The sequence below is a fragment of the Camellia sinensis genome, chromosome 7 (assembly GCF_055761805.1).
Source record: "Camellia sinensis isolate YWXY chromosome 7, ASM5576180v1, whole genome shotgun sequence".
NCBI classification, from domain to species: domain Eukaryota; kingdom Viridiplantae; phylum Streptophyta; class Magnoliopsida; order Ericales; family Theaceae; genus Camellia; species Camellia sinensis.
Window position 1 is genome coordinate 51,579,521 of NC_138967.1, and position 24,211 is coordinate 51,603,731.

The 24,211-nt window shown below is 40.7% G+C and overlaps 2 protein-coding genes across 2 annotated transcripts; both read right to left on the reverse strand.

Moving 5' to 3' along the window:
* Positions 1-12,563: 12,563 nt before the first annotated feature.
* Positions 12,564-13,157, reverse strand: LOC145795804 (uncharacterized). Its single transcript, XM_082880709.1, has one exon. It carries the CDS (start codon positions 13,155-13,157, stop codon positions 12,564-12,566), a length of 594 nt encoding a protein of 197 aa, XP_082736835.1.
* Positions 13,158-13,307: 150 nt separating this feature from the next.
* On the reverse strand, positions 13,308-16,634 carry LOC145795805 (uncharacterized). Its single transcript, XM_082880710.1, has 7 exons — positions 16,529-16,634; positions 16,197-16,405; positions 15,995-16,102; positions 15,752-15,938; positions 14,643-15,472; positions 13,823-14,521; positions 13,308-13,721 (listed from the first exon to the last, which is right to left on the reverse strand). The coding sequence occupies exons 1-7, from the start codon at positions 16,632-16,634 to the stop codon at positions 13,308-13,310; spliced, it is 2,553 nt and encodes an 850-aa protein (XP_082736836.1).
* Positions 16,635-24,211: the final 7,577 nt, after the last annotated feature.

Genomic DNA, 24,211 nt, shown 5'->3' on the forward strand with positions numbered 1-24,211 from the left:
CCGAAAACCCAGAAGGGTGACCCAGGCAAAAGTTAGAGCAAGAAAAAAGAAGAAGAAAAAGAACAGAAAAAAATGCAAAGAATGAAAAAGAAAAAAAAAAGATGAAAAGAAATGAAAAGAAAAGAAGAACAAAGCTCTCAAGGTTGAAAACCCAGAAGGGCGGCCTTGGCAAAAGTTAGAGCGTAAAAGGAGAGGTTAATACCCGAGTGTTCCTTAACCGGAACTACGTAAGGCTTAATTCCCATGTTTAGGATACGTAGGCAACTTCATCCTGAAGTCCAGCCACAAACACTTCCAAATCGATTATGTCTATGCAATGGTTTTGATCATCCTTGTTTTCTCTGTATCCGAGAGTTTGGTTGTGATCGTCACTTTGAGGACCGATTACAATGCGCTGCGGTGCTATCCAAACAAGGAGCAACTTTCCGTTGCCACACAGTGTGCTGCGATACTATTCAAATAAGGGGCAACTTGCCATTGTCGTGCAGTGTCCTTCAGACAAGGGGCAATTTTCCATTGCTTCCGATTCAAGGTTGCGCATCTTGAGAGTAGGTTCCGTGCTCGTAGAGCAATGGCCATTTGCAAAAATAGTTTTTGAGAATTTTTACTGAGGTTGACTAATTTTCTCAAAAATTATTTCATTTTCTTCAAAGCTGGACCATTTTCTTGGACCTGAAAAGGAAAATTTTCAATGCTCACAACCTAACTTGCATGATTTTAAGTCAGAAAGTTGAACGAGCATGTTAATCAAACTTTTATATTGATCAAAATTGTTTTAGTAGAAAGCAAAAACAAAAAAGGGTCAAAATGATGAACTAGGGGCACAGTTGAGTCAGGCTTCTTGTCTTTTCCCCGTTATCCATGCGTTTGCCAAAAAGGGCACTCTACCTGCTAGAAAAGCGCACAGCTGAAGTTAACAACAAAGGGCCGAAAGCTCTGAACACCCTCTGAGCAACAAGGTATCAAGCCAAGTGCGAAGCATGAACTCGAGTGGATTAACTTACTCCATTCCCTCTTCCGAGGCCTTAACTAAATGACACCAGCGGAGATAGCCGTGAGCTAATAGTGTTGGGCATGAGCCCACAACCTTTTGTTTATCCATCAAACCACCCAGGGGACGGATAAAAAAATGAGAGATTGAAGAATAGAGAGATGTGCGTTAAGATGAAAAGTGAGGAAAGGGCTTCTCAAAAAAAAAAAAAAAAAAAAAAAACAGAGATTGAGTGCCAAAGTAATGTGAGAATCACAAATGAGAAACGGTGGGAACAATACCCGAAGAAACTGGCCCCTCGCTAATTGAGAGGCCTCTCGCTTTTGTAACACGTCCGAGTGTTGTGTCTTTTATTTTGTTTGTCTCGATTCTTGTCTTGAGTCGTTTCAGGTGTCTATGTTTGTCTTTAGGTTGTATCCCTTTTGTTTTCTATTGTTAAGTCCTTTTTTTCGCTGTGTTCAGTCGTAGGCTCAATACCCGATTGAGAATTCATTTCTCGATTTTCGAAATGAATTATTTTGTGCTCAGAGTGTTGTGCCATTCTTCCACATTTGGAGCATCTGAGTATGATTCAACTTCTGTCAATCCCATCTTTGCATCCCGTCTATTCGGATTGAACTGTTTGTTCAGAATTAGCTGTATGCCGAATAAACCGAATGCTGTGTTATGGGCTGTGAGTTCAGAATGAGCAATGTTCAGAATGGGCTATGTATTCAGAATCAGTAGTGTCCTGCATGAGCCATATAACCAAAATGAACAAAGTACTGTGTTGCGAGCTGTGTGTTCAAAACGAACACTCTATATGTTGAACATATTGAGAACTTGTGATTAGTTCCATTTCCAGTGCCTTCCGGTGTTGATTTTGCAAAGTCACACCTGTATTACTTCAATTTTCTTATCGAGTTGTTGCTCATTTGCTTATCGAGTTGTTACTCATTTTGCTTATCGAGTTGTCGCACATTTGCTTATCGAGTTGTTACTCATTTTGCTTATCGAGTTGTCGCTCATTTGCTTATTGAGTTGTTACTCATTTGCTTATTGAGTTGTTACTCATTTGATTACCAAGTTGTCGTAATTTTGCTTATCGAGTTGTTGCTCTCTGCTTATCGAGTTGTAAACTTATTAAGGTCTCATTTTTGCTTATTGAGTCAATTTGTTTTATTTGTTACATTGGTCTACCTGACCTGGCAGTACATGCATGTTCAATTTCCATCCGATTACATTGTTATGTGATATGGTATGATACGATGCGATGCAATGTACAAATGCAACACTTTTTCAGCAAAAAAAGCTTGTTTCATTCCATCATCCTTTCAAATACATAGTTTTGGGAAAGTAGAACTTGCCTCAAGCAGTACAAAGTGCTCAAACTACTAAAAGGAAAATAAAGTAAAAAGAAAGAAAAGCAGCAAAAGTCTAGATTAATGTCAACTGGTCTCAAGCATGAGAGTCTGTCCTCGTCCTCTTCCTGGACGAAGGTCCAAGAGCATCGTCGCCGGCCCCACTATTTGAGCTCGAGCCCGAGTCATCTCCAGTTTCATCCTCAGATGACTCTGTCTCTGCCTCTGTCTCGGACTCATCATCATCTGAAATTGGTGCCCGCGAGCAGCTCCCAACATGAGTGCGCCCCGCTTTGGTGCGGGGGGGTACTGTGGTCCCTCGTCCTGCTCTCTCTCCTCCTCGGGCAGATACAGATGGTCCTGTTGGAGCACCTCCTACAGTCGATATCTGGAATAGGGGCTGAAAAGGACAAATAGTAGATACATCAGTTATGCTATGAGCAGTATATCAGTGCAGAAGGCTGTATATGAATGCTATGAGCAGTATTTCAGTGCAGAATGCCGTGTAGGAATGCTATGAGCAGTATGTCAATGCAGAATGTCGTGTATGAATGCTATAAGTAGTATGTCAGTGCAGAATGCCGTGTATGAATTGCTATGAGTAGTGTGTCAGTACAGAGTACAGTGACTGAGTGCAGTATGTGAATGCCGTGAACAATGTCATGAAAGAATTCGTAGGTTACAGTGTATCAAAGCTGTGAGGGCCGCATATCAAGTGCCATGTTGACAATGCAATGCATCAGATTATGTGTGAAATAGATTATGCACAGTTTGAGATTGTGGTTGAGGAAGTTTACCAGGATACTGTAAATAGCCAGCAGGTTGAGGCTCCGCTGTAGCATCCCCATCACAGAAGCAGTCAACTCCAAAGACTGGTAAGTGTACTCGGCAGAAGTCTGCAAGAGTATTAGAAACATCAGTATTCCACAGAAAATCAAGAGAAATGAAATGAAATGACTGTATAAGATGCAAAATGCAGTAGTACATACCGGAGGCAAGCTGTAGAATCTGGCTAGCTCATGATCAAGCGGAGGGAGAGCGATGGGGAACTGGTAAGTCTCCCTACCCTGCCCTCGGCAAGTCATCATAGTAGGCAGCTCGGGCCACCCAGCTCCCTGCCCTCTCCGGGGCCCACTCCTACCTCAGGCTCGAGGTGTCCGCGATGCTCCTGCTCTCGCAGCTGGCGCCGCTGGTCGCTCTCTCTCAACTCGGCCGGCACCGGCCAGAGGCCGCATGATATAGGTCTGGACGAACTCCACATAGTCGTCCTCGTCTACATAGTGCTCATGGCTCCAGCCGATGGTGTAACTCATCATCTCCGCTAAGGTATACCTCTCAGTGTCCCTCGCATGGGTAGGAGGAGGTGCTGGAACCGGCTGCTCTAGCTTGCCCAAGGTCTGCTGCAAGAAGCGCTCCCCAAAGTACCAGGCCGACAAACTGGGCCCTCTAACAAGACTCTGAATCTGGCAATCTCCTCAGCGCTGGCATACCGCTCCCGAACTGCGATGGGCAACGAGGCCCACGGTTGCCAAGTGATCTGCAAATAGTAATAGTTTGTTATCTAATATTTAAGGTACATTGCAAAGAAAAGCCAATAAACTGAAATATTTGACATACCTCGGCTGCGGTGATAGTGTCAAAGTAGCGGCGAAAGAATATGAAGGGCTCCCACGGCCTCCGCTCGCACCTCACGTCGAAGCGGTGAGAAAATGGGACCATGGGGGGCATCTCCTCGTCCAGTACTGGGGCAAGCCTCGGAAAGTAGGCATATACCCACAACTACAGAACAAACCAGAGCAAACACCAGTAGGCTTATTAGATAAAGTAGTGTGCAGACAAAAGCGAAAATCAGAAAATAGTGTGCAGTGTATTGTGCAATGTGTGCGTGTCGTGCAGTGTGTGCAATGTATAGTCAATGTAGAACAGATTGCGTATAGGCAATATGTATAGAGTGCAGATAATGTAAAACAAAACTGAAAAGATAGAAAAGGGAACATGTACCTCCCAGACTCGCCAGTAACCTCCGAGTAACTGCCTACTGAGGCAGGAAGATGAGCTAATGTACCCGTAGAGAGTGGCCAAGTCGGCGCCACCCCAGTCATAGTGCGGATCTATGTCACATCCACAAGCGTGCTCAGTAAATAGAGGGCGACGGTGTTCGCCCGGTCAGCAAAAAGCGTGGTCCCTAGCAGAAACATGATAAAACCGCGAGCATACTGCTCCTCCTCCTCCTGGGTAGTAGGTGCCTGGATCTGGAAATGATCCTCAAACCATGAGTATCGCACGAACCCTACCCGAGTGAGAGGTGGCTGAGCGCCGAGCAGGTACATCTAAGCGGCATCCCACTTGTCTATGTCTGTATCAAAGGGGATCGGGTCACCCCCCACTCCGATGCCTGTGAGCATAGAGAAGTCGAAGGGAGTCATCGTCATCTCCCCGGTGGCAGAAAGGTAGAGGGAGTTGGTGGTGTCCCACTACCTCTCCACCAGAGCAGCAAGAAGGGGCCTGCTCGTAGTGAGGCGCGAGAGTCCCATGCAGAAGGTTCCAAATCCGGCTCGGTCAACAATGCGACGAACTACGTCAAGTAGCTCCATGTACCAACCTATGGCGGCAACATTCCCATACCCCCGAAAGGCATGGGAATCCCCCTGTGGTCAAAACAAACAGTTGTGAAGCAGTGTTACAAATATAGTGTTTGAGTGGTTCAGTGGAAAATGCAGCGTGTATGCGCGTGTTCAGATTCAAACAGATATCGGGTGTGGGTGTGCTCGCAGTAAACTACAGCACGTGATGTATCAGTGTGTTTGAGTGGTTCAGTGGAAAATACAGTGTGTGTACACGAGTTCAGATTCAAACAGATATTAGGTGCAGATGTGCTCGCAGTGAACTATAGCATGCAATGTATCAGTGTATCCGGGCTAAACAGTTAAAGAACAGAATCAACTATTGCAGTTATGTATTCTACTTTGCAGAAAATGAAACAGGGAAGAGTGTACCTCAAAAGCGCCATAGGACAGATGTGACTCTGGCTCGCGCAGCAAAAGCTCCAGTGGCACGCGTCGCTCATAGCTCCTGAAGTGACGGAGGCTGTCAAGAGGAAGCACGTGTATCGCCGACCTGTAGGCCGCCGGATCGAACGGCTGGATATGAAGAGGTAGGGGCTCAACCTCAAGGTCCACGTCCAACTCCGGGGGAGCCCCACCACCTAGAATGTCATCTGCCATCTCAAGAATAGTGTGAAAATGGCCGAAAGTGTGAAAATCGGGCAAGAATATGAAAAGTCAACCCAAAAGTCAACCCCGAGAGGATAAAAAATGGGCAGAAAGGTCAGAGCCCGAAAAAGGCACAAAGACCGAGGTAAACTCGGGAGAAACAAACCCCAAGTGGTGGAAATCAAGAAAAGTACACCGAAACTAAGATTTGTTCGGTTCAAAACGTGCGAAACGAGAAGGTTTTCACGAATCGAACGCCGAAAAGGGCCCTAAAAAAGGGCAAAAACTCGGATCGAAGGGAGAAAAATTGCCTAAAGAGAGAGAGGAGGGATTTTTGACCAAGGAGGAAGTGGAAATATAGGGCTTGAAGCCCTATATTTAAAAACCCGTGGCCAATTGACAAAACTACCCCGATACAGCAATTTTTGGCTAGTCGGCCAACTATTTGGCCGGTGACCTTATTTCGTGGCCGATGGATGGCCAGTGGTCTTCCCCGGTGGCCGGTGAACCCCCTACACCCTTTTTTGGGTCATTGATGTGGTTTGAAACCTTCATTTATCAAGGCAGTACAAGGAAATGCACTTTTGAACCTTGATCGGCCTTCGTGTTGACCTCGAGCCGTGTTTCCCATATGCGATGCCCAATATGCGCAAGGTGTATCCTTTTCGTATCCTTGGGTATCTTGTAAGGTTCAATAACCACTTTAAATGCGTTGCATTACATGTGTTGCCTCGTTTATGATAAACATGCATAGGTTGCATTGTAATGCACGTCTACGCGCGTTGTAACACACACAATTTGCATTGTTATGCACTGTTCATTTGCATTGTCATGCATTTCAACAAAACGTGTGTTGTCTCGCATTTGAGTTTACATGCATTGTCATGCATTTCAACAAATGTGCCCAGTCGCGCATTCGAATTTATTTGCATTGTCATGCATTTCAAAAAACGTACGTTGTCGCGCATTTGAGTTCACATGCAGTGTCATGCATCTCAAATTACACGCATTGTCATGCATCTTCCTTATCTTGCATTGTCATGCATTTCCTCACATGCATTGTCATGCATGTTCCTTATCATGCATCGTCATGCGCACCTCTCATGCATTGTCCTGTATGTTCCTTATCACGCATTGTCATGTGCACCTCATTTGCATTGTCATGCATCTCCATATCGCGCATTGTCATGCATTTCAGTACATGCATTATCATGCATTCCCTTATCATGCATTGTTATGCATTTCAATTACATGCATTGTTATGCATTTCAATTACACGCATTGTCATGCATTTCAATTACATGCATTGTTATGCATTTCAATTACACGCATTGTCATGCATTTCAATTCATGCATTGTCATGCGTATCATGCATCTCCATATCGCGCATTGTTATGCATTTCAATTACACGCATTGTCGTACATTTCAATTACATGCATTGTCGTGCATTTTAGTTCTTGCATTGTCATGCGTGTCTCATTTTGCATTGTCATGCATTTCCTTACTTTGCATTGCCATGCATTTCAGTACATGCATTGCCATGCATTTCTCTCATAACGCATTATTATGCACACCGCATTTGCATTGTCATGCATTTCCTTATCATGCATTGTCATGCATCTCCTTACTTTGCATTGTTATGCATTTCAGTACATGCAATGTCATGCATTCCCTTATCACGCATTTCCTTATCATGCATTGTCATGCATTTCCCTATTTTGCATTGTCATGCATTTCAGTATATGCATTGTCATGCATTTTCCTACCTTGCATTGTCATACACGTTTCATTTGCATTGTTCCTACTATACACATTGCATGCGTTTCCGCGCGTGCTTTACTTACATGTGTATATTTCGCTTGCTTTACACATTACATGCGTTTCCGCGTGTGCTTTACTTATATATGTTCAAGTTCCTTTTATTTTCACACATTGTACATGTTTTCGCGTGTACTTTACTTACATGTGTTCATACCTTGCTTGCTTTACACATTGCATGCGTTTCCGCGTGTGCTTTACTTATATGTATTTATGCATCCCCCCAGGTGGTTACACATTTTACACGTTTTCGCGTGTACTTTACTAACATATGTTCATAAACTGTAGACATCCCCGAACGTCCCAGGAGGGAAATCCCGTTTTGTTCATTTGGGGCTCACTACAGTTCGGACTCAAAAGTCACGGTCCTGTATCTAATCTCGCAGAATGCAATGCAAGACCGATGAATCATCAAAAAGTCCAAATCTAGCAAATCGTTTTGGAAAACAAATTTTTAGAAAGAAGTGCCAAACATGGACTACTTTGCCAGTTACAGAGTCGCCACCTAAATATTTTATTTTGGGGGAATTTAGGAAACCATGACTCGTGCCAAAGGCCACGTGTCCGTCATTACCAAAGTTACCTCGGCTTGGGAACTTGGGTACAATTGGGGAAGGTCACTTCGTGAGCACCCCCGCTCGCCCGATCAAAGATCGACCTCTACTAACCATGATATCGAGTTTTTGAAAACATTATGCATTCTTATTCCGGTTATTAGCCTAGATTTACTACGTGATGCGCACAGCATACAAGTATAGACTGGATCACCTGAATTGGAACAACACATCTCATGTTTGTTTATTTTGAAAATGGTTTGATGGTGCTACCCGCAAGTAGGGGTGTGTATAATATCGCCGAAACCGCCGGAACCGTCAAACCGCACCGAACCGCACCGCCAAGGCAAATTCATTATTATTTGCCAATCAAACCGCCGGTTTTTTGTAAGAAAAATGGCAAATTCTAGTGACACTTTTATCAGTCCACCGGTTTCTATTTTTCTTCCAAACCGCACCGACCCGCACTGCTATTAAATCATGTTTTATAAGATTCTAAAAATTCTTTTTTACTTAAGATTGCTTGTTGTTCTATACCTTAGAATATAGTATTACATTACTGCTCGAGGGGAATTCAAGATGTCAGTAATCTAAAATAAAGTTGGATTCCAATTCACTTTTCAATCTTTTTTTTTTCTGGCCATGTTGCAAACTTGCATCAGCTCACTTTTCAATCTAAATACTTGTTAACAGTAAACATTTTCAATATATTGTAAACCCTGAATGATATTAATTTTATGTATTGTATTTGATCATTGTAGCTTCCACAGAAGCTTGTACTGAACTGATGGCATAGTCGTTGATATTATCATGTTGTTGCTACACTTGCTGCATCAGAAGAAAATTTCGCAAGATGCTTAACATCACGGTATCTCTCGTCTTTTTTTACTCTTTGATTTAAGTTTTGTAATTTAAATTATATTTTTTATAAATCGCCAATCCGCCCGAACCGCCAAGGCAAATCCGCCATTATTTGCCAACCGAACCACCGGTTTTTTATAAGAAAAATGGCAAATTCTAGTGACACTTTTATCAATCCGCCACCCGCCATACGGTTTCTATTTTTCTTTCAAACCGCACCGATCTGCACTGTACACACCCCTACCCGCAAGTAGGCTAAGACATGGATTTGCCACCCTCGGGTGGGCTTAGAAAAGACATAGGTAATACTTTCTAACCATGAAATTCGAGTCCAGAACACCACAAGGACGGGTCAAAGACCTGGATCGCTATAGCAACAAAGGTTTGAAAAAGTAAGCAACCAACCTGTTCCAAACACACAACTACAATCCAAATAACCAAAATTAAGGAGGAATAAAAGAGAAACCAACAATGAACAACATTCAGAAACCATAAACCCGAATCCGGACTACCACAAGTGTCAAGTCAAAACTGGGATTGCTATAAAATAAATCAACCAATAGGTTTTTTTAATCTATTTTATAAATTAAAAAATCAATAATTTTATAATGAGAGTTTGGAGCTCTTAGGAGGCTTCTCATTAGAAATCCCTTTTTTGTTATATAATATATAAATAGATAGATATAGGGATAGATATTTATATTTTTTTTAGATTTTTTTTAATATACAAATTATATTTTTTTAGATTTTTTATAAAAATAATTTAACAATCTCATCACTAACCATAGTGTATGGGAGAAGTTGAAAAGAGTGCTGCAGTAATTATGAGAGAAGTCAAAAAGGCTTGTAGATTGGGAGAAATTAATAAATGCTAATATTTTTTTTAAATCAAAAAATTTGAAAACTAAGGTTGGGATATTGGAGCTTTCACAAGGCTTGTGGGTTAGAAACTCCATTTTCCTTATATAATACTAGCATATCACCCGTGCTATGCACGGGATTAAATTTAAATAAAAAAAAAATCATTCATAGTTATGTTAAACATATTTTTAAATTGTTAGCATAAAATATATGTAATTTTAAAAGAAAATATTGACATTGCATAATTAAAGTAATAAAAATAAGAATTTATTACATTTGTTCGAAATTCACTGAATAAGTAAAACAAAAAATAACTAAAACCTAAATTGTTGTGGGCCTTCCATCAGCATTCCTGCATTGTCAACATGATAGTTAGTATCATAATTAATGAACAATACATATATTATGTATTTATAAAATGTTATAAAGTAAAAAAGTTATACTTACATTTTTTTTTTTACTTTCTAAAAGATATAGACATTCTTCAGACCAATCTATATTTAAAACAAAGGTGACGCACGGTGCACAATCTAGTTGACGTGGCATTGTTGGTACAGGTATGATAAATGCATAGGCACGGTCTTGGCATGACGCAATATAATCTTTAATCATTCTAACGCCATTATCCTATAAAATTTTGGAATTATAAGTTTGTGTTTGAAAAAGTAAGAATAAGTTATTTATAATAAATTTTATAATTTCCTACCTTTGATCTCATATTCTTCAAATATGATGGTTGACATCGCAAAATAAACTCTGCCCGTTTATCTTGAACGGTGAGATTTATTGAACCAGTACTGTCTTTGACCACAAGGTTAACATTGTATCTTATCAACCAAAAAAAAAAAGGACGCTTGTTAAAAGGAAATATTGTACCTAATAAAAAATTAAAACACTTATTAAATTTGAATTATTATTGTACATAGTAATTATTTACCTAAAGAAAATTACCTTGTTATAATATCAATATCATCATGTAGGCAGTGACGACAAACAATGTGACCATAATGATATTCAACTTTTTGATAGCAACTTTTGCACAAATCAATGCAAAGGTTGTCAACATCAATTTGTTTGATGTACCCAAGTATTCGAAAATATGAGACCTACAAAATATTTGAAAAAACATAAATTAATCTCTCTATAAACAAATTATATACATATCGTTTAATTTTCATTAATTGGGATGATAACAATTATTACCTTTGGCATGGGTGCAAAATCACGTATTCGAATTCTTTTGGCATTTGATATTATCAATGACTGTGAAATTGAGAATCCATTTTTTCGATTTCAAGATACCAACTTTTGTGATATAGGATTCATAGCAAGCCTAGATAAACATGTCAATATATATAATTGTGAGAATTATATTGTCATATATAATTGATTAATATTATACAATCATAACATACCACACTCGAATATGATTTGTATAACAGAATGAATGATTGAGATATAACTTGCTGTACTTGCATGTAGCAAGACATGGACCTAGAAGTTGAGAAAAGATAATTTATTAATATCAATATTTGTATATGCATGTAGATATTATAAAAGTGAATAAAAAGTAATCCTACCATGATAATCTTTAGCTGTTAACCCAGTGGCAAACAAAATATTATCATTCTCTAGAGTATGATATAGTTGCATGCCATCAGTTGTTGCAAACACATCCCATAGAGTTATTCTTACCAATGTGAAACTGTTTTTACAATTAAAAAAAAAAAGTTGAGATTAGAAAAAATAATATAATTCGTAAAGTATTTCAAATTTGGTAAAGATACAGAAATATGTTATAGTATCATACATTGTATCAAGTAGTAGAATCTCTCTCTTGTAATTATCACGATTTGCAATACCTTGACATTCAGTTATACTAACAACCAAGCCAATCACATCTGCATATTTTAGCATTTGCATGTTTATTGTTTTGATAGTCACAAATTTTTTGTATTGGTAATAAACTATGTAAGTATATAATCTAGATAAGTATCATTTAGTAAAATTAACGTACCTATTAATTGAACATCTTGATGAAGAAATTGGCCAATGTCTGGTAATTTTTTTAAGGAAATACCACTGAAATGGTATATTAGTATCATGATCAAGTATGTCCACAATTGTTGTATCATTAGTAAAAGACATCTTATAATAATATGGCACCAACTTGAATTTCTCATCAGCCAATGTAATATGAACTCCTCTAAAACAATATATTTTTCCCTCAATTAAATGTTCTTTGAAGTAATCATATTCTTCAGAGCATACAGTTCCTTCCATGGCATCACCCTTTCAAAAAAGTTAATAAGTACACACTTTTAACATAATATAAAACAAAATATTTAACAATTATCTCATGATAAGAGTTGTAAATACCTATCCATCAACGAAAATCATTCTGAATGTCATATTTCCCCCAGGACGATTAGTCACAAATAACAACCTGACTAACTTTGCTTTAACGCTCCAATTACTTGCATCTAGATGTAAATCAGCAAAATAGGGATATCTGATAATTCTATCACCTATTGACAATGTAGATGCATATGAGCAATATATGAATTTCTAATTTTTATACAATGTATCTATAGATCTTAAGAAATTTGAAAATGAAAATATTAAGAATTTTTAATAAAAAAAAATAAAAATTGTTAAGTTTACATTATGATAAAATAGAAAAAATAAGTAATGAATTATTGTACAAAAAATATTATACAAACATATTTTGTAAGGGTAAGATTTTTAATTATTTTTATTAAATGAAAATGAAAAAAAAAAAGAAAGATTAGATCATCCAATTTTTTGTGTACTAAATGTAATATTTTGGATAAGATTTAGAATTTAGAGTAGTAAGTATTGTATAATTAAAGAATAAAAAAAACATAGTCATTCAAATTTTGAAGAGACATTTTATTTCAATCTTCAAATGATATCAAGAACATCATGATATACAACATTTTTTGTGTAATTTGACGATTGGTCAACCTTATTAACAATCAATATCTTCAAACCTGATGGTGTGGTAACACGCAATAAGGCAACATATAACTGACCATGGAAGAATACTGGATTAGGAAGGTATACACCAACTTTTTTTAAAGTCTGACCTTGACTTTTGTTTATGGCCATTGCAAATGCTAATTTTATGGGAAATTGTCTTCTTTTAATCGGGACAGGTGAATGTGTGGTAGATGGTGATAAAATGATACGTGGAATGATGACTCCTTCCCCAATATTCGAACTCGTAATCACTCGTGCCTCAATCACTTTATCTACCATTCTCTCAACAATAAGACGGGTGCCATTACATAGACCTTGAGATTGATTGAGATTTCTCAGTAGCACTATAGGTGCTCCCTTTTTGAGTTCAAGGCAATGACTTGGAATTCCTGGAAAATTTAATGAGTGCAATAACTCTGGTGGATGCATGCCTTCGTCAATGTTCTCATCATCAGCTACACATATCGTATCTGCACTTAGGTATTTTCGAGATTCTCCAGGCAACATTGATAGCATTATGACATTTAATTCATCAATATCAGCATTTTTTGGTGCTAAGATGCCACGTTCTTTCAAGTAAGAACTGTCACTGTATCTAGTACTTAATTCTGGATAGATTGCATGGATCAAATCATGTAGAGCATGTGATCTATTTCTAATCAAGAACTATTCTGGAATTTCAATCCAATTAGTCTCCCCGCCTTCAGTGAAAGAAATTCCAGGTATTTTTCCATCACCAATCATCAATATCCAGTTAGCAAAATCCCTAAGTTGTTGACGCATTTGAATAGAAGTATCATGGGCCATAATATGCATATTGGTCCCCAAATGCAACACATGACAATGATTCCAAATAGTCGATTCCTTCAACGATGCTGCAATTGTGGCTTCCCACCTACCTTTTGGTACTACAGGTAAAATTTGTCTGAAGTCACCACCAAGTATGAATAGTTTTCCACCAAATACACAATCAGTTGAACAAAATTCTGTACCCTTTAGTATATCTCTGAAAGTACGATCAACTGTCTCAAATCCATAACGATGGTGCATTGGAGCTTCATCCCATATGATCAATGATGCCTCTTAAATTAATTTTGCCAGTTCAGTCTGTTGATTAATACTACAACTTGAGAATTCATCCAAATTAATTGGAATTTTAAAACGTGAATGCACAGTTCTACCTCCTGGTAACAGTAAAGCCGCAATTGCAGATGATGCAACTGAAAGGACAATTTTTTTTCTGTCCTAAACTTTGCTATCAATGTTTTCCACAGATATGTTTTTCTTGTTCCCCCACTTCCATAAAGGAAAAACAAACCCCCTTTTTTACAATTGTATGCATTCATTATGGTGTCATAAACTTTCAATTGCTCACTATTTAAACCAGAATGTAATTCATTGAACAATTGTTTTTCTGAAACACTATCGTACTCCATCTCTTCTTTGATGAGCCTATTTGTCACAAATTGAGCACCTTGTGAAGATGGCAATGGCATAGGAGGGAAATCTTTGAGAGATCTTCTATTTCTATTTAATATATGCTCAATTTCGAGAAGTCCTAAATTTTTTAAGTCTTCATCGTCAAGATGTAGATCACTATCTCTCATATCTCTTCTGATTCTATATTGTATATCATCGGTGAAACTTTTCCAATGACGTTCCCATAATTCGACTGGATTGGTTATATCAGAAAACATGAGCATTGTGCAATACATATGTCGAAGTTTTGTTGCTGATGCCCAATTTGATGCTTCTGCCAATGCCTCGTGCCATTCATTATCATCATCGAGTAGACCAAGGGCAATACATGCAGATTTAAATGTTGTATGCACGACCCCATTTACAGTTCTGACATGCTCAAAACTTTCTGCACCACGAACCTTATTCAATAACATTCTCAAATAATATCTCTCACCCGATGTTGGATGTGCATTTGGCAATCTACCAATACATTTATGTGATTTTCAGACATCCCATTCTTTTTTTATCTTTTTTCCATACCCATTTTGTTGGAAATTCAACATATGTCAACTCCTTTGCAGATTGGTGGGTTCTATTTGCTTCAAACCATTTGGTCAACATTGTGTCATGAACACGTTGTTGGTCAATAACTTCGTATAGATGATCATTGTCATTAAATATAACAAATTGTTGACCTGGAAGATGATATTGTAAGCGCTCAACAGAAGGAGTTTGTTTCTGAATTTCAAACTCAAATATCCTCCAACACGCTTCAATCGCAGACACGTATAGAGCATCCAAATACTGTTTGATCTCATCAACTTGTTTGTAATGTTGTTGCCCATTATTGTTTGGATGAATAACATTATCCTCAATCACAGTTGTCGCACGATCAGGCCCTTTGTTGACATATTTGTACAAATATTTCATCAACTTCGGGAGCACACATCGTTCAATATTAATGTGGCAATCATATCGCACCAAAAGATCACGATTATATGGAATGACCCATCTGTTATCAACTAAAAATCCATTTATGTTTATTGTGTTGCCCTCATTACATCTGCGTCTGTATGATACAAATCCATTATCATCAATTGTTGTTTCATTACAAAATTTCTTCGAATAATGTTTTGTACACTTTCCATCTACCATGCATGGAGCATTAGGATTAGCAGCACCACAAGGTCCATGTATCATGCATCTGACGACAGTCTCATATGCCAATGGGTCTGCATTTTTGTCAGGCAATTCAGCACATATAAACTCATCAATTTGTTCAGGTGTGATTGGCTTATTCTCCGATGCCAGTGTGATTCTAATGTGAGAATGCGGCAATCCCCGTTTTTGAAACTCGATGACGTAAATAACTGTTCATAAAAATAATTATTGATACATTAGACATTTAAGAGTATTTGTTATATCATAAATGCACAGGTGTTAGAATAATAATACCTAAAAGTACTTCTCCAAATATTTTATTTTCCTTCAAGTCGGTTAGTAATTGTTTAAATTTAATCTGAAAAACTCTAGCAACGATATCAGGTCTATCTTCTGCATGTTGATTCGGTAGTCTTGGAAGATCAACTTTTATTTCTGGCCATATAGGATTGCATGTGAACGTGATAAACAAATCAGAGCCATAGCACCTTGATAACGTTGGATCATACTACGTGGCCCACCAGAGAATGACGAAGGCAACACAAATCTTCTCCCTACTGTTGACGCATCTATATCTCCAGCAACTACAACATCTTCTATTCCTTGATATAGGTCTACGCGCAACTCAACTTGATGGATCTTGATGTAATTCAATCTAGTTTGCTCAATAGCAGCCTAACAGTCAACGACAAATTGTTAAAACAAACGCCCTCCTCTTAAAAGTGTTTTACCTTCAAATTCTCTATGTTGGAGTCTAAATGCATAAAATTCTCTAATTGACACATTGTTTCGAGATCTGCTTGAGAATGTATTAGAAGAGATGCCGCACCTCCATCCATCTGTACCATATGGAAATAGTAATGGGTACTGTAATGGTACATATGATGGATGTATTTCACTGATTCTTTTTAATATACCATCATTTTTCTGAACAATGATATCACGATGTGTTTCAGTTCCAACATCATCACCAATGATTATCGCCGCAACTTCATTTGCAGTTGGCCTGATATATTGTTGTTCACCTCTGGAGTTTAAAATACGCACATGTAGATTCAATACATTACGATCCCGCAACAAATCTCCAATACTTCGAAATATTTTCACATAAGGATTAACTGCATTTAACATTTCTTGTAAACCTTCCAATATTGACAAATTAATGACCAAAATATTTGTACTGGTTTGGCCTATCACATCAAGACGATTTTATAATTCATGCTCTGTATCATATATATACAGTTGGGCAAACTTAGGTTTCTGACCAGGAGTTGGCAGCAGTGACCCTATTCTATGATAATTTTCCCCGCTAATCCGAAATGCATATGGACCTCTTCCATCTGAAACTGAATGATCTACTTTTCCACCCATTGATGTGAAAGACAACATTGAATTATACATTCTAATTTTTTCCATAAAACTTGCATTCCTCAATTGTGCATCTAAGAAGTCAGGAGCATGTGGCAATAAAGGTAAAAGGACCTCCCCAGCTTGTATAGCGATCCCGGTTGCCCCTTTTCTGTTCTGTTGTATTCCGGACTCGGTTCCGTGAAGTTGGTAGTGGTATCTATCTTGTTGCCGTCCTTTAATTCCACTTGATTGAGTTTTAGGATGTTTTGGGCAGGTTTGTTACAGGTTGGTTAGGCCTTGGTTTCAATTCCTTGTTGTTCAGTTTTTAGGCGATCCGCTCGAGCGGGTCTTCTTGCGCTCGAGCGGGGATTGCACTCCTCTAGTATTTCATGTTCCTGCAAAACTTCTGCAGATGTGATTTTTGCGCTCGAACGGGTTTGTTTATGCTCGAGCGGTGGCGCTCGAGCGGGTTTGGTGGCGCTCGAGCAGGTAGTACCTTCTGGATATAAGTTCTGGGAGGAGGAAATCTACGCTCGAGCGGACTGGTTTTCGCGCTCGAGCGGAAGTGCTTTATTCTTGTGTCTTGGTGCTCGAGCGGGCATTATTGCGCTCGAGCGTGTCCAGATTTTTGTTCTTAGCGCTCGAGCGTTGTGTTCTTCGCTCGAGCGGGTCATACGTATATGAGTTATCCGCTGGGTGATTTTAAATCACTTTTTGCTTTTCTTTCTCTCTCCTACTTTTTCTAAAAACCTTTTTTGAGAGCCTCTCTCTCTAGAAACTCCCTTCTCTCTAGGGTTTGATCTAGTTAGAGTGTCCTCCTTCTCTTCAGCCTTTGTAAAAGTTGTGTGGATCGTCAAGGGCGTCGTTTTGATCCGAGCATCTTGGTCTTTGGAGCACTTTGGTCTTGAGTCTCTTCTCCATCCAAGCTCTAACTTCGAGGTAGGGATAACCTACTCCTCACTATGGGCTTTGTCTTTAAATTTTAGTATTTTGAGATGTTGGGGTTGGTTTGGTAATTGTGTGAAAGTTTGGGGGCTTTTGTGTAAATTTACAAGAAGTTGGGGTTTTAGCCATATAAAACCTAGATGCATGTTTGGCATGGAAAAATGAAATTAATGTTAAAACATTAATGAAAATGGAACCTAAGGGTTGTAATGTTAATTATGGAAAATGCCCTAATTACATTGATTGATTTAATTTGTATAATTAAATTGTTAGAAATGAGGGATTGATTTGAAAATGTGGAAATTGGAAAGGGAAGGGGTTAAAGGGTGTAGTTGGATCATTCTTCACTCACCTAGTTGAAATGTTGATTATATATCCATTGTTGCATTTATTTTCTGTATAGAGATAACTGCTTTGGGCTATCGGTGGAGGATAGTCGTGATTGTTGTAGACAATGCATGATGATTAGGCTAACTGAAACTAATCACTGGAATGCGTCATTGAGTTTGACAGTTGAAGGAATACATTAAATTTATGTATTGTGTGATGATGTGTATAATTATTGTTTATATGCATTGTGTCGTGTTGGAGGAGATAGGGGATGTACTTCACGGTTTAGGGGAAGATAGGAGATGGACCTCTAAACCGGATGTTGTTGAGAGGAGATAAGGGATGGACTCCATAGATAGAGCTCATATGCTTATCTATTAATGTGTTGACAGAGCTCATATGCTTGTCATTGGAAGTGTGATAGTGCTCATATGCATATCTGTGGAAGTGATGATATAGCTTGTATGCTTATCTGTTGGTGTGTGATATAGCTAGTATGCTTATCTATTATGAAATGAGAAAGTGCTTAATATGAGTTATTGTCTCATATGAGTTGTTTGGCCAGGTTCTGAGCCATGGTTATAAGTTGAGAATTGAAAAGAATTGGAAAATGAATTGTAATATGGACTTGTATGTCATGAAACTGTAAAGTGTGATAAGGGAAAGTATCAGTGTTGGCCATCTATCAACTGCTAATCTTTTAGTCATTGTTCATATTTGGTTTAGTAAATTTCTACTGGGCTGTGACTCACCCTATATGGGAATATCATTGTCAGGTACAGGTAGCATGCCACCTCCAAGGACGTAGCTTGGGAGGCTAGAGGCAGGCGGACTTTTGTTGTTTTGTTTCTTTGATGTATTACATGTATATTCAAGCCAAGGGCTTAAAATGTAAATGAGTTAGTACTCTTTTGTTGTAACCAAGTGTTAACTTGGAAAGCTGTAAGCCGTTAGGGCATTTGCTTTTGTTATTAACATGTAATACTTTTATAATGAAGCACTCTGATGAATAGAAGAATGTGAATCATTTGTATATCAATGCATGTCTCTATTAATGGATTTAATGTTGTTATTTCGAGGGCGTTACAACTTGGTATCAGAGCGTACCGGGTTCGAATACTTTGGGTACGTGGGAAGTGATTAGGATCACAATGGGTTTGTTTCGCTTGATTAAGACTTAGGTGTAGTGTCATATGTTATGTGCTTAATTGATAACATGCTTATATGACTATGTGGGTATGGGATTTAATTTCTAGGATGTTGATTGGATCCTTGGGTTTCTGTGAGTCTTGTTGGAAAGGCACTTGATCAATGCTGTTTCTAACCGGAACTCTAGTAACGCCTCGGGACTGTCATTATCCGGAAATGAAATTCGTAAGTGCTTATGTGTTTATGTGCTTACGTGGAGTAAATTACAGTTGTCCATGCATTAGGACGTGAGTGTTTAGTTTCAGCACATTTATGAATGTGCTAACGTTCTGGGTTACCTTTATTAGGATGTCAGGACGAGGACGCGGTAGGCGTGGCAGGCATGGTAGGCAGGAGATGCCATTACCGGAGGAGCTTCCGGCAGTGCAGGAGGGAATTGGTCAGGCCAATGTGGCCGAGCCAGCGGGTCAGCAGGCTATGAGTGCCTTGGCATAAGAGATAGCAGGAGCTTTGGGTATTCTCAGAGCTGGGAATCAGGCAACTGAGGCAAGGCCTTCTTTCTTGAAGAAGGAGTTCTTCCGGTCTAATCTGGACGAGTTTGTTGGAGATCCGAAGGAACCACTGAAGGCGGACGAGTGGTTAGAACAAATGAGTAAGACGTTCGAGATGCTTGGCATCGAGGACGGAGCTTTGAAAGTGACCTTGGCATCCTTCCAGCTGAAGGGAGATGCGGGTCAATGGTGGAAATACGAGAAGGCTCGTGTTGGTGGTACATGGGAGGTGTTTGTGAATGCTTTCCAGGAGAGGTTCTTATCTGCAGTCGCTAGGGAGAAGTTGAGGGATCAGTTTAGCCGGCTTAATCAGCAGGGTATGTCTGTGGCAGAGTTTGAGGCCACTTTCACTAGTTTGTCTAGGTTTGCACCTGAGTTGGTGGCGTCCGAAGAACGCCGTTGCTATGAGTTTGAGCGGAAGTTGAGGCGGGGCCTCAAGTTGAGGGTTGGTGGGTCTTACATCCGAGAGTATAGGCACTTAGTGGATGCTGCAGCTCATATGGAGCTTATGATGCAGGAGGAAGACGAGGAGAAGCATAGAGGCTCCAAGCGGGGCCAGGAAGGTCAAGGTGATGGCAGGAGACAGAGGGGTTATAACCCTCAGCAGTCTCAGGGTGGAGTTGCTAGATCGACCTTTCCAGTGCCGAGTGCAGGCTCGGGGAGAGGTAGTCAGGAAGGCCTGACTTGTTTTGCGTGTGGCCAGTTGGGTCACAAGTCTTCGGTTTGCCCGCAGAAGGGAGGGGGTCAGCGAGCTGCTTCTTCTTCAGCTAGACCTCAGGGCCAGAGTTAGGGCAGGGGCCAACCTTTGTCTTACTATCAGTGTGGTCAGCCTGGGCACCTGAAGAGGTATTGCCCGCAGTTGAGTGCTACTTCAGGAGCGTCTGGTTCTAGGTAGACGCAGAGTTATCAGCCAGCTCAGTCTGTGCAGGCCTCGAGGGCCAATCCAGGAGCTTCGTCATCCCAGTCAGTGCAGCAGTCTTTTGCTCCTAGAGGTGAGCAGGTGGATCAGGAGCCTACAGGGCGCGTGTATGCTGTTACAGCGCAGGACTTATTACCGGCTCCATCAGTAGTGAGAGGTACTTTTCTATTTTGCAACTCGGTTGCTAATGTGTTGATTGACACGGGTGCATCTCATTCTTTTGTATCAGCTGCATTTGAATCTGTTTTGGAATTGGAGTTGGCACAGTTAGCATCTCCTATTTGTGTGGTATCGCCTATTGGTGTTGAGTTGATCTTGAGACAAGGTGTTAGAGGTTGTGATATAGAGGTCGCCGACCATAGGCTTCCTTTTCCGTTTGTAGTTATGCCCATGAAGGGTTTTGATGTTATTTTGGGTATGGACTAGCTATCGTCATACCGGGCTGTTATCGATTGCTACCGCTAGAGGGTCACGTTATGTACCTTGAGCAGGGAGTGGTTCCATTTCTTGGGAGACCGAGTTGGTAGTGTTTTGCCACCGGGGTATGATTCGCAAGGGCGGAGTGAGCTTAGTGGTCTACTTGCTAGCTTTGAGAGTGGTGAGTGTGATGAGACCCAGATTGTGTTGCCGAGGGTGGTTTGCGAGTATTCGGATGTCTTTCCCGAAGACCTTGTTAGTTTGCCACCTCACCGAGAGATAGAGTTCTCTATTGTTCTAGTGCCCGGCACGGCGCCGATTTCTATGGCACCTTACCGTTTTGTCCCAGCAGAGTTGGTTGAGTTGAAAGTTCAGCTCCAGAAATTGCTAGATAAGGGTTTTGTTCGCCCTAGTGTGTCACCGTGGGGAGCACCGGCCCTCTTTGCTAAAAAGAAAGATGGTGCCTTGAGATTGTGTATCGACTACCGAAAGTTGAATTGGGCTACGGTCAAGAATAAGTACCCTATGCCCCGTATAGATGATATGTTCGACCAGTTGAAGGGTTCCCGTTGTTTCTCTAAGATAGACTTGAGATCGGGTTACCACCAGTTGAGGGTCAGGGAGGAGGATATTCCTAAGACGGCATTTTGTATGCGGTATGGCCATTATGAGTTTTTGGTGATGCCATTCGGGCTTACCAATGCACCGGCAGTCTTTATGGACTTGATGAACCAGATCTTCTGGGAATTCTTGGATCGATTTGTAGTCGTTTTCGTGGACGACATTCTTATCTATTCGCCTTCTGAGGAAGAGCACGAGGAACACTTGACAGTGGTGCTTGAGTTGCTTAGAGCCCATAGGCTGTATGCCAAGTTTGGGAAGTGTGAGTTCTGGCTAGGAGAGGTGAAATTCTTAGGCCACGTGGTATCTAGGGAAGGGGTGTCCGTTGATGCATCCAAGGTAGAGGCAGTGCAAGATTGGGCACAGCTTAAGAGTGTGTTTGAGATCCGCAGTTTTCTGGGATTGGCTGGGTATTACCGTCAGTTTGTGAAAGATTTCTCCAGGCTAGCTTCCCCGTTGACTAGATTGACGCGGAAAGGGGTCAAATTTGTATAGAGTGAGACTTGTGAAAAGTCGTTCCAAGAGTTGAATGTTAGATTGACCACCGCTCCGATCTTGATTATTCCGGACAGAGGATCGGGTTACGCGGTTTATTGTGATGCCTCACGAGAGGGTTTGGGTTGTGTGTTGATGCAAGAGGGGAAAGTGGTAGCTTATAGCTCACGTCAGTTGAAAATTCAAGAGAAGAATTACCCTACATACGACCTAGAGTTAGCAACGGTGATCTTTGCCTTGAAGATGTGGAGGCACTACCTTTATGGTGAGAGGTTCGAGGTGTTCTCGGACCACAAGAGTTTGAAGTATCTGTTTACACAGAGAGACTTGAATTTGAGGCAGAGGAGATGGATGGAGTTCATTGAGGACTATGATTTTGAGTTGCACTATCACCCGGGAAAGGCCAATGTTGTGGCCGATGCCCTTAGTAGGAAATCCATTAGTGATGTAGCTTGTATAGCCATCTGGGAATGGGGAATGTTGGGTGTACTTGGCGAGTTTGATTTGCATCTGGGCGAATCAGTTGAGGCTGCGGCCTTGTTTTCTGTTGTTGCGCAGCCTGCACTTATGACTAGAGTATTAGAGGCACAGAGAGGTAACCTTGAGGTAGAGTCCTTCCGAGAGAAGATCTCCAATGGGAAGGCTGAGAAGGGTTTGACGGTGTATCCCGACCTGAGTGTGAGATACCGAGACCGTTTGTTTGTGCCGGAGTCTTGCCGAGAGGAAGTACTCCGAGAGTTCCATCATTCACGCCTTGCGGTGCATCCGGGAGGCACTAAGATGTATCGGGATTTGGGTCGCCAGTTTTGGTGGCGGGGTATGAAGAGAGATGTGGCGGTTTTCGTGTCTAAGTGCCTTACTTGCCAGCAAGTGAAGGCCGAGCATCAGAGGTCAGCGGGTTTGTTGCAACCCTTGCCTATTGCTGAGTGGAAGTGGGAGCATGTCACTATGGACTTCGTTGTAGGTCTTCCGAGGACTCAGCGAGGTAGTGATGCTATTTGGGTGGTTGTAGACCGGTTGACTAAGTCGGCGCACTTCATTCCTATGCGCGTGAGAGATTCGGTAGATCATCTCGCAGACTTGTATATTCGGGACATAGTGAGATTGCACGGGGTCCCAGTGACGATCGTCTCAGATAGAGATCCTCGTTTTACTACTAGGTTGTGGCAGAGTTTGCAGAGTGCCTTGGGTACTAAGTTGACCTTTAGTACGGCTTATCATCCTCAGACTGACGGGCAGTCTGAGCGTACTATTCAGATCCATGAGGATATGCTTCGGGGTTGTGTCCTTGATTTTAGTGGGACGTGGGAGAGGCACTTGCCATTGGCGGAGTATGCCTACAACAACAGCTTTCAGTCTAGCATTGGTATTGCACCATTTGAGGCCTTGTATGGCCGACCGTGTAGGTCTCCAGTGTGTTGGGCCGAGGTGGGTGATGCACCTTTGTTGGGTCCGGAGTTGGTTAGAGAGACGACGGAGAAAGTTGAACTTATCCGTAGGAGGCTTGTTACAGCCCAGAGCCGTCAGAAATCTTATGCTGACCGTAGGAGGAGGCCTTTGGCGTTCGAGATTTGTGATCATGTCTTTCTGAAAATATCACCTAGACGGGGGTTGATGAGGTTTGGGAAGAGTGGGAAGTTATCCCCTCGATTTATCGGTCCCTTTGAGATCCTTGAGAGGATTGGCGAGGTTGCTTATCGTTTAGCCTTACCGCCGCAGTTGTCCGAAGTTCATGACGTGTTTCATGTGAGTATGCTTCGGAAGTACGAGCCGGATCCATCGCATGTATTAGATTGAACCGACTTAGAGGTAGATCAAGATGCCTCGTATGAGGAGAGACCGGTTCGGGTCTTGGATAGGCGGGATCAAGTCCTGCGTGGCAAGACCATCCCTTTGGTTAAGGTTTTGTGGAAACATCACGGAGTGGAAGAAGCCACTTGGGAACGTGAGTTGGAGGTCCGCAAGAAATATCCGGACTTGTTTATTGATGAGTAATCTTGTATTTAGATTTGGTAATGTTGTTGGACTTAAGAGCTTTATATATGTCTTAAGTTGTAAAACATTGGTAATGTTCTGGTATTAATGGAAGTATGTTGTAGAACTTACCTTGGTATGGGAAGTTGATTATGATATTGCATATGTTGGCTATATTGTAGAATTGGAATTGTATC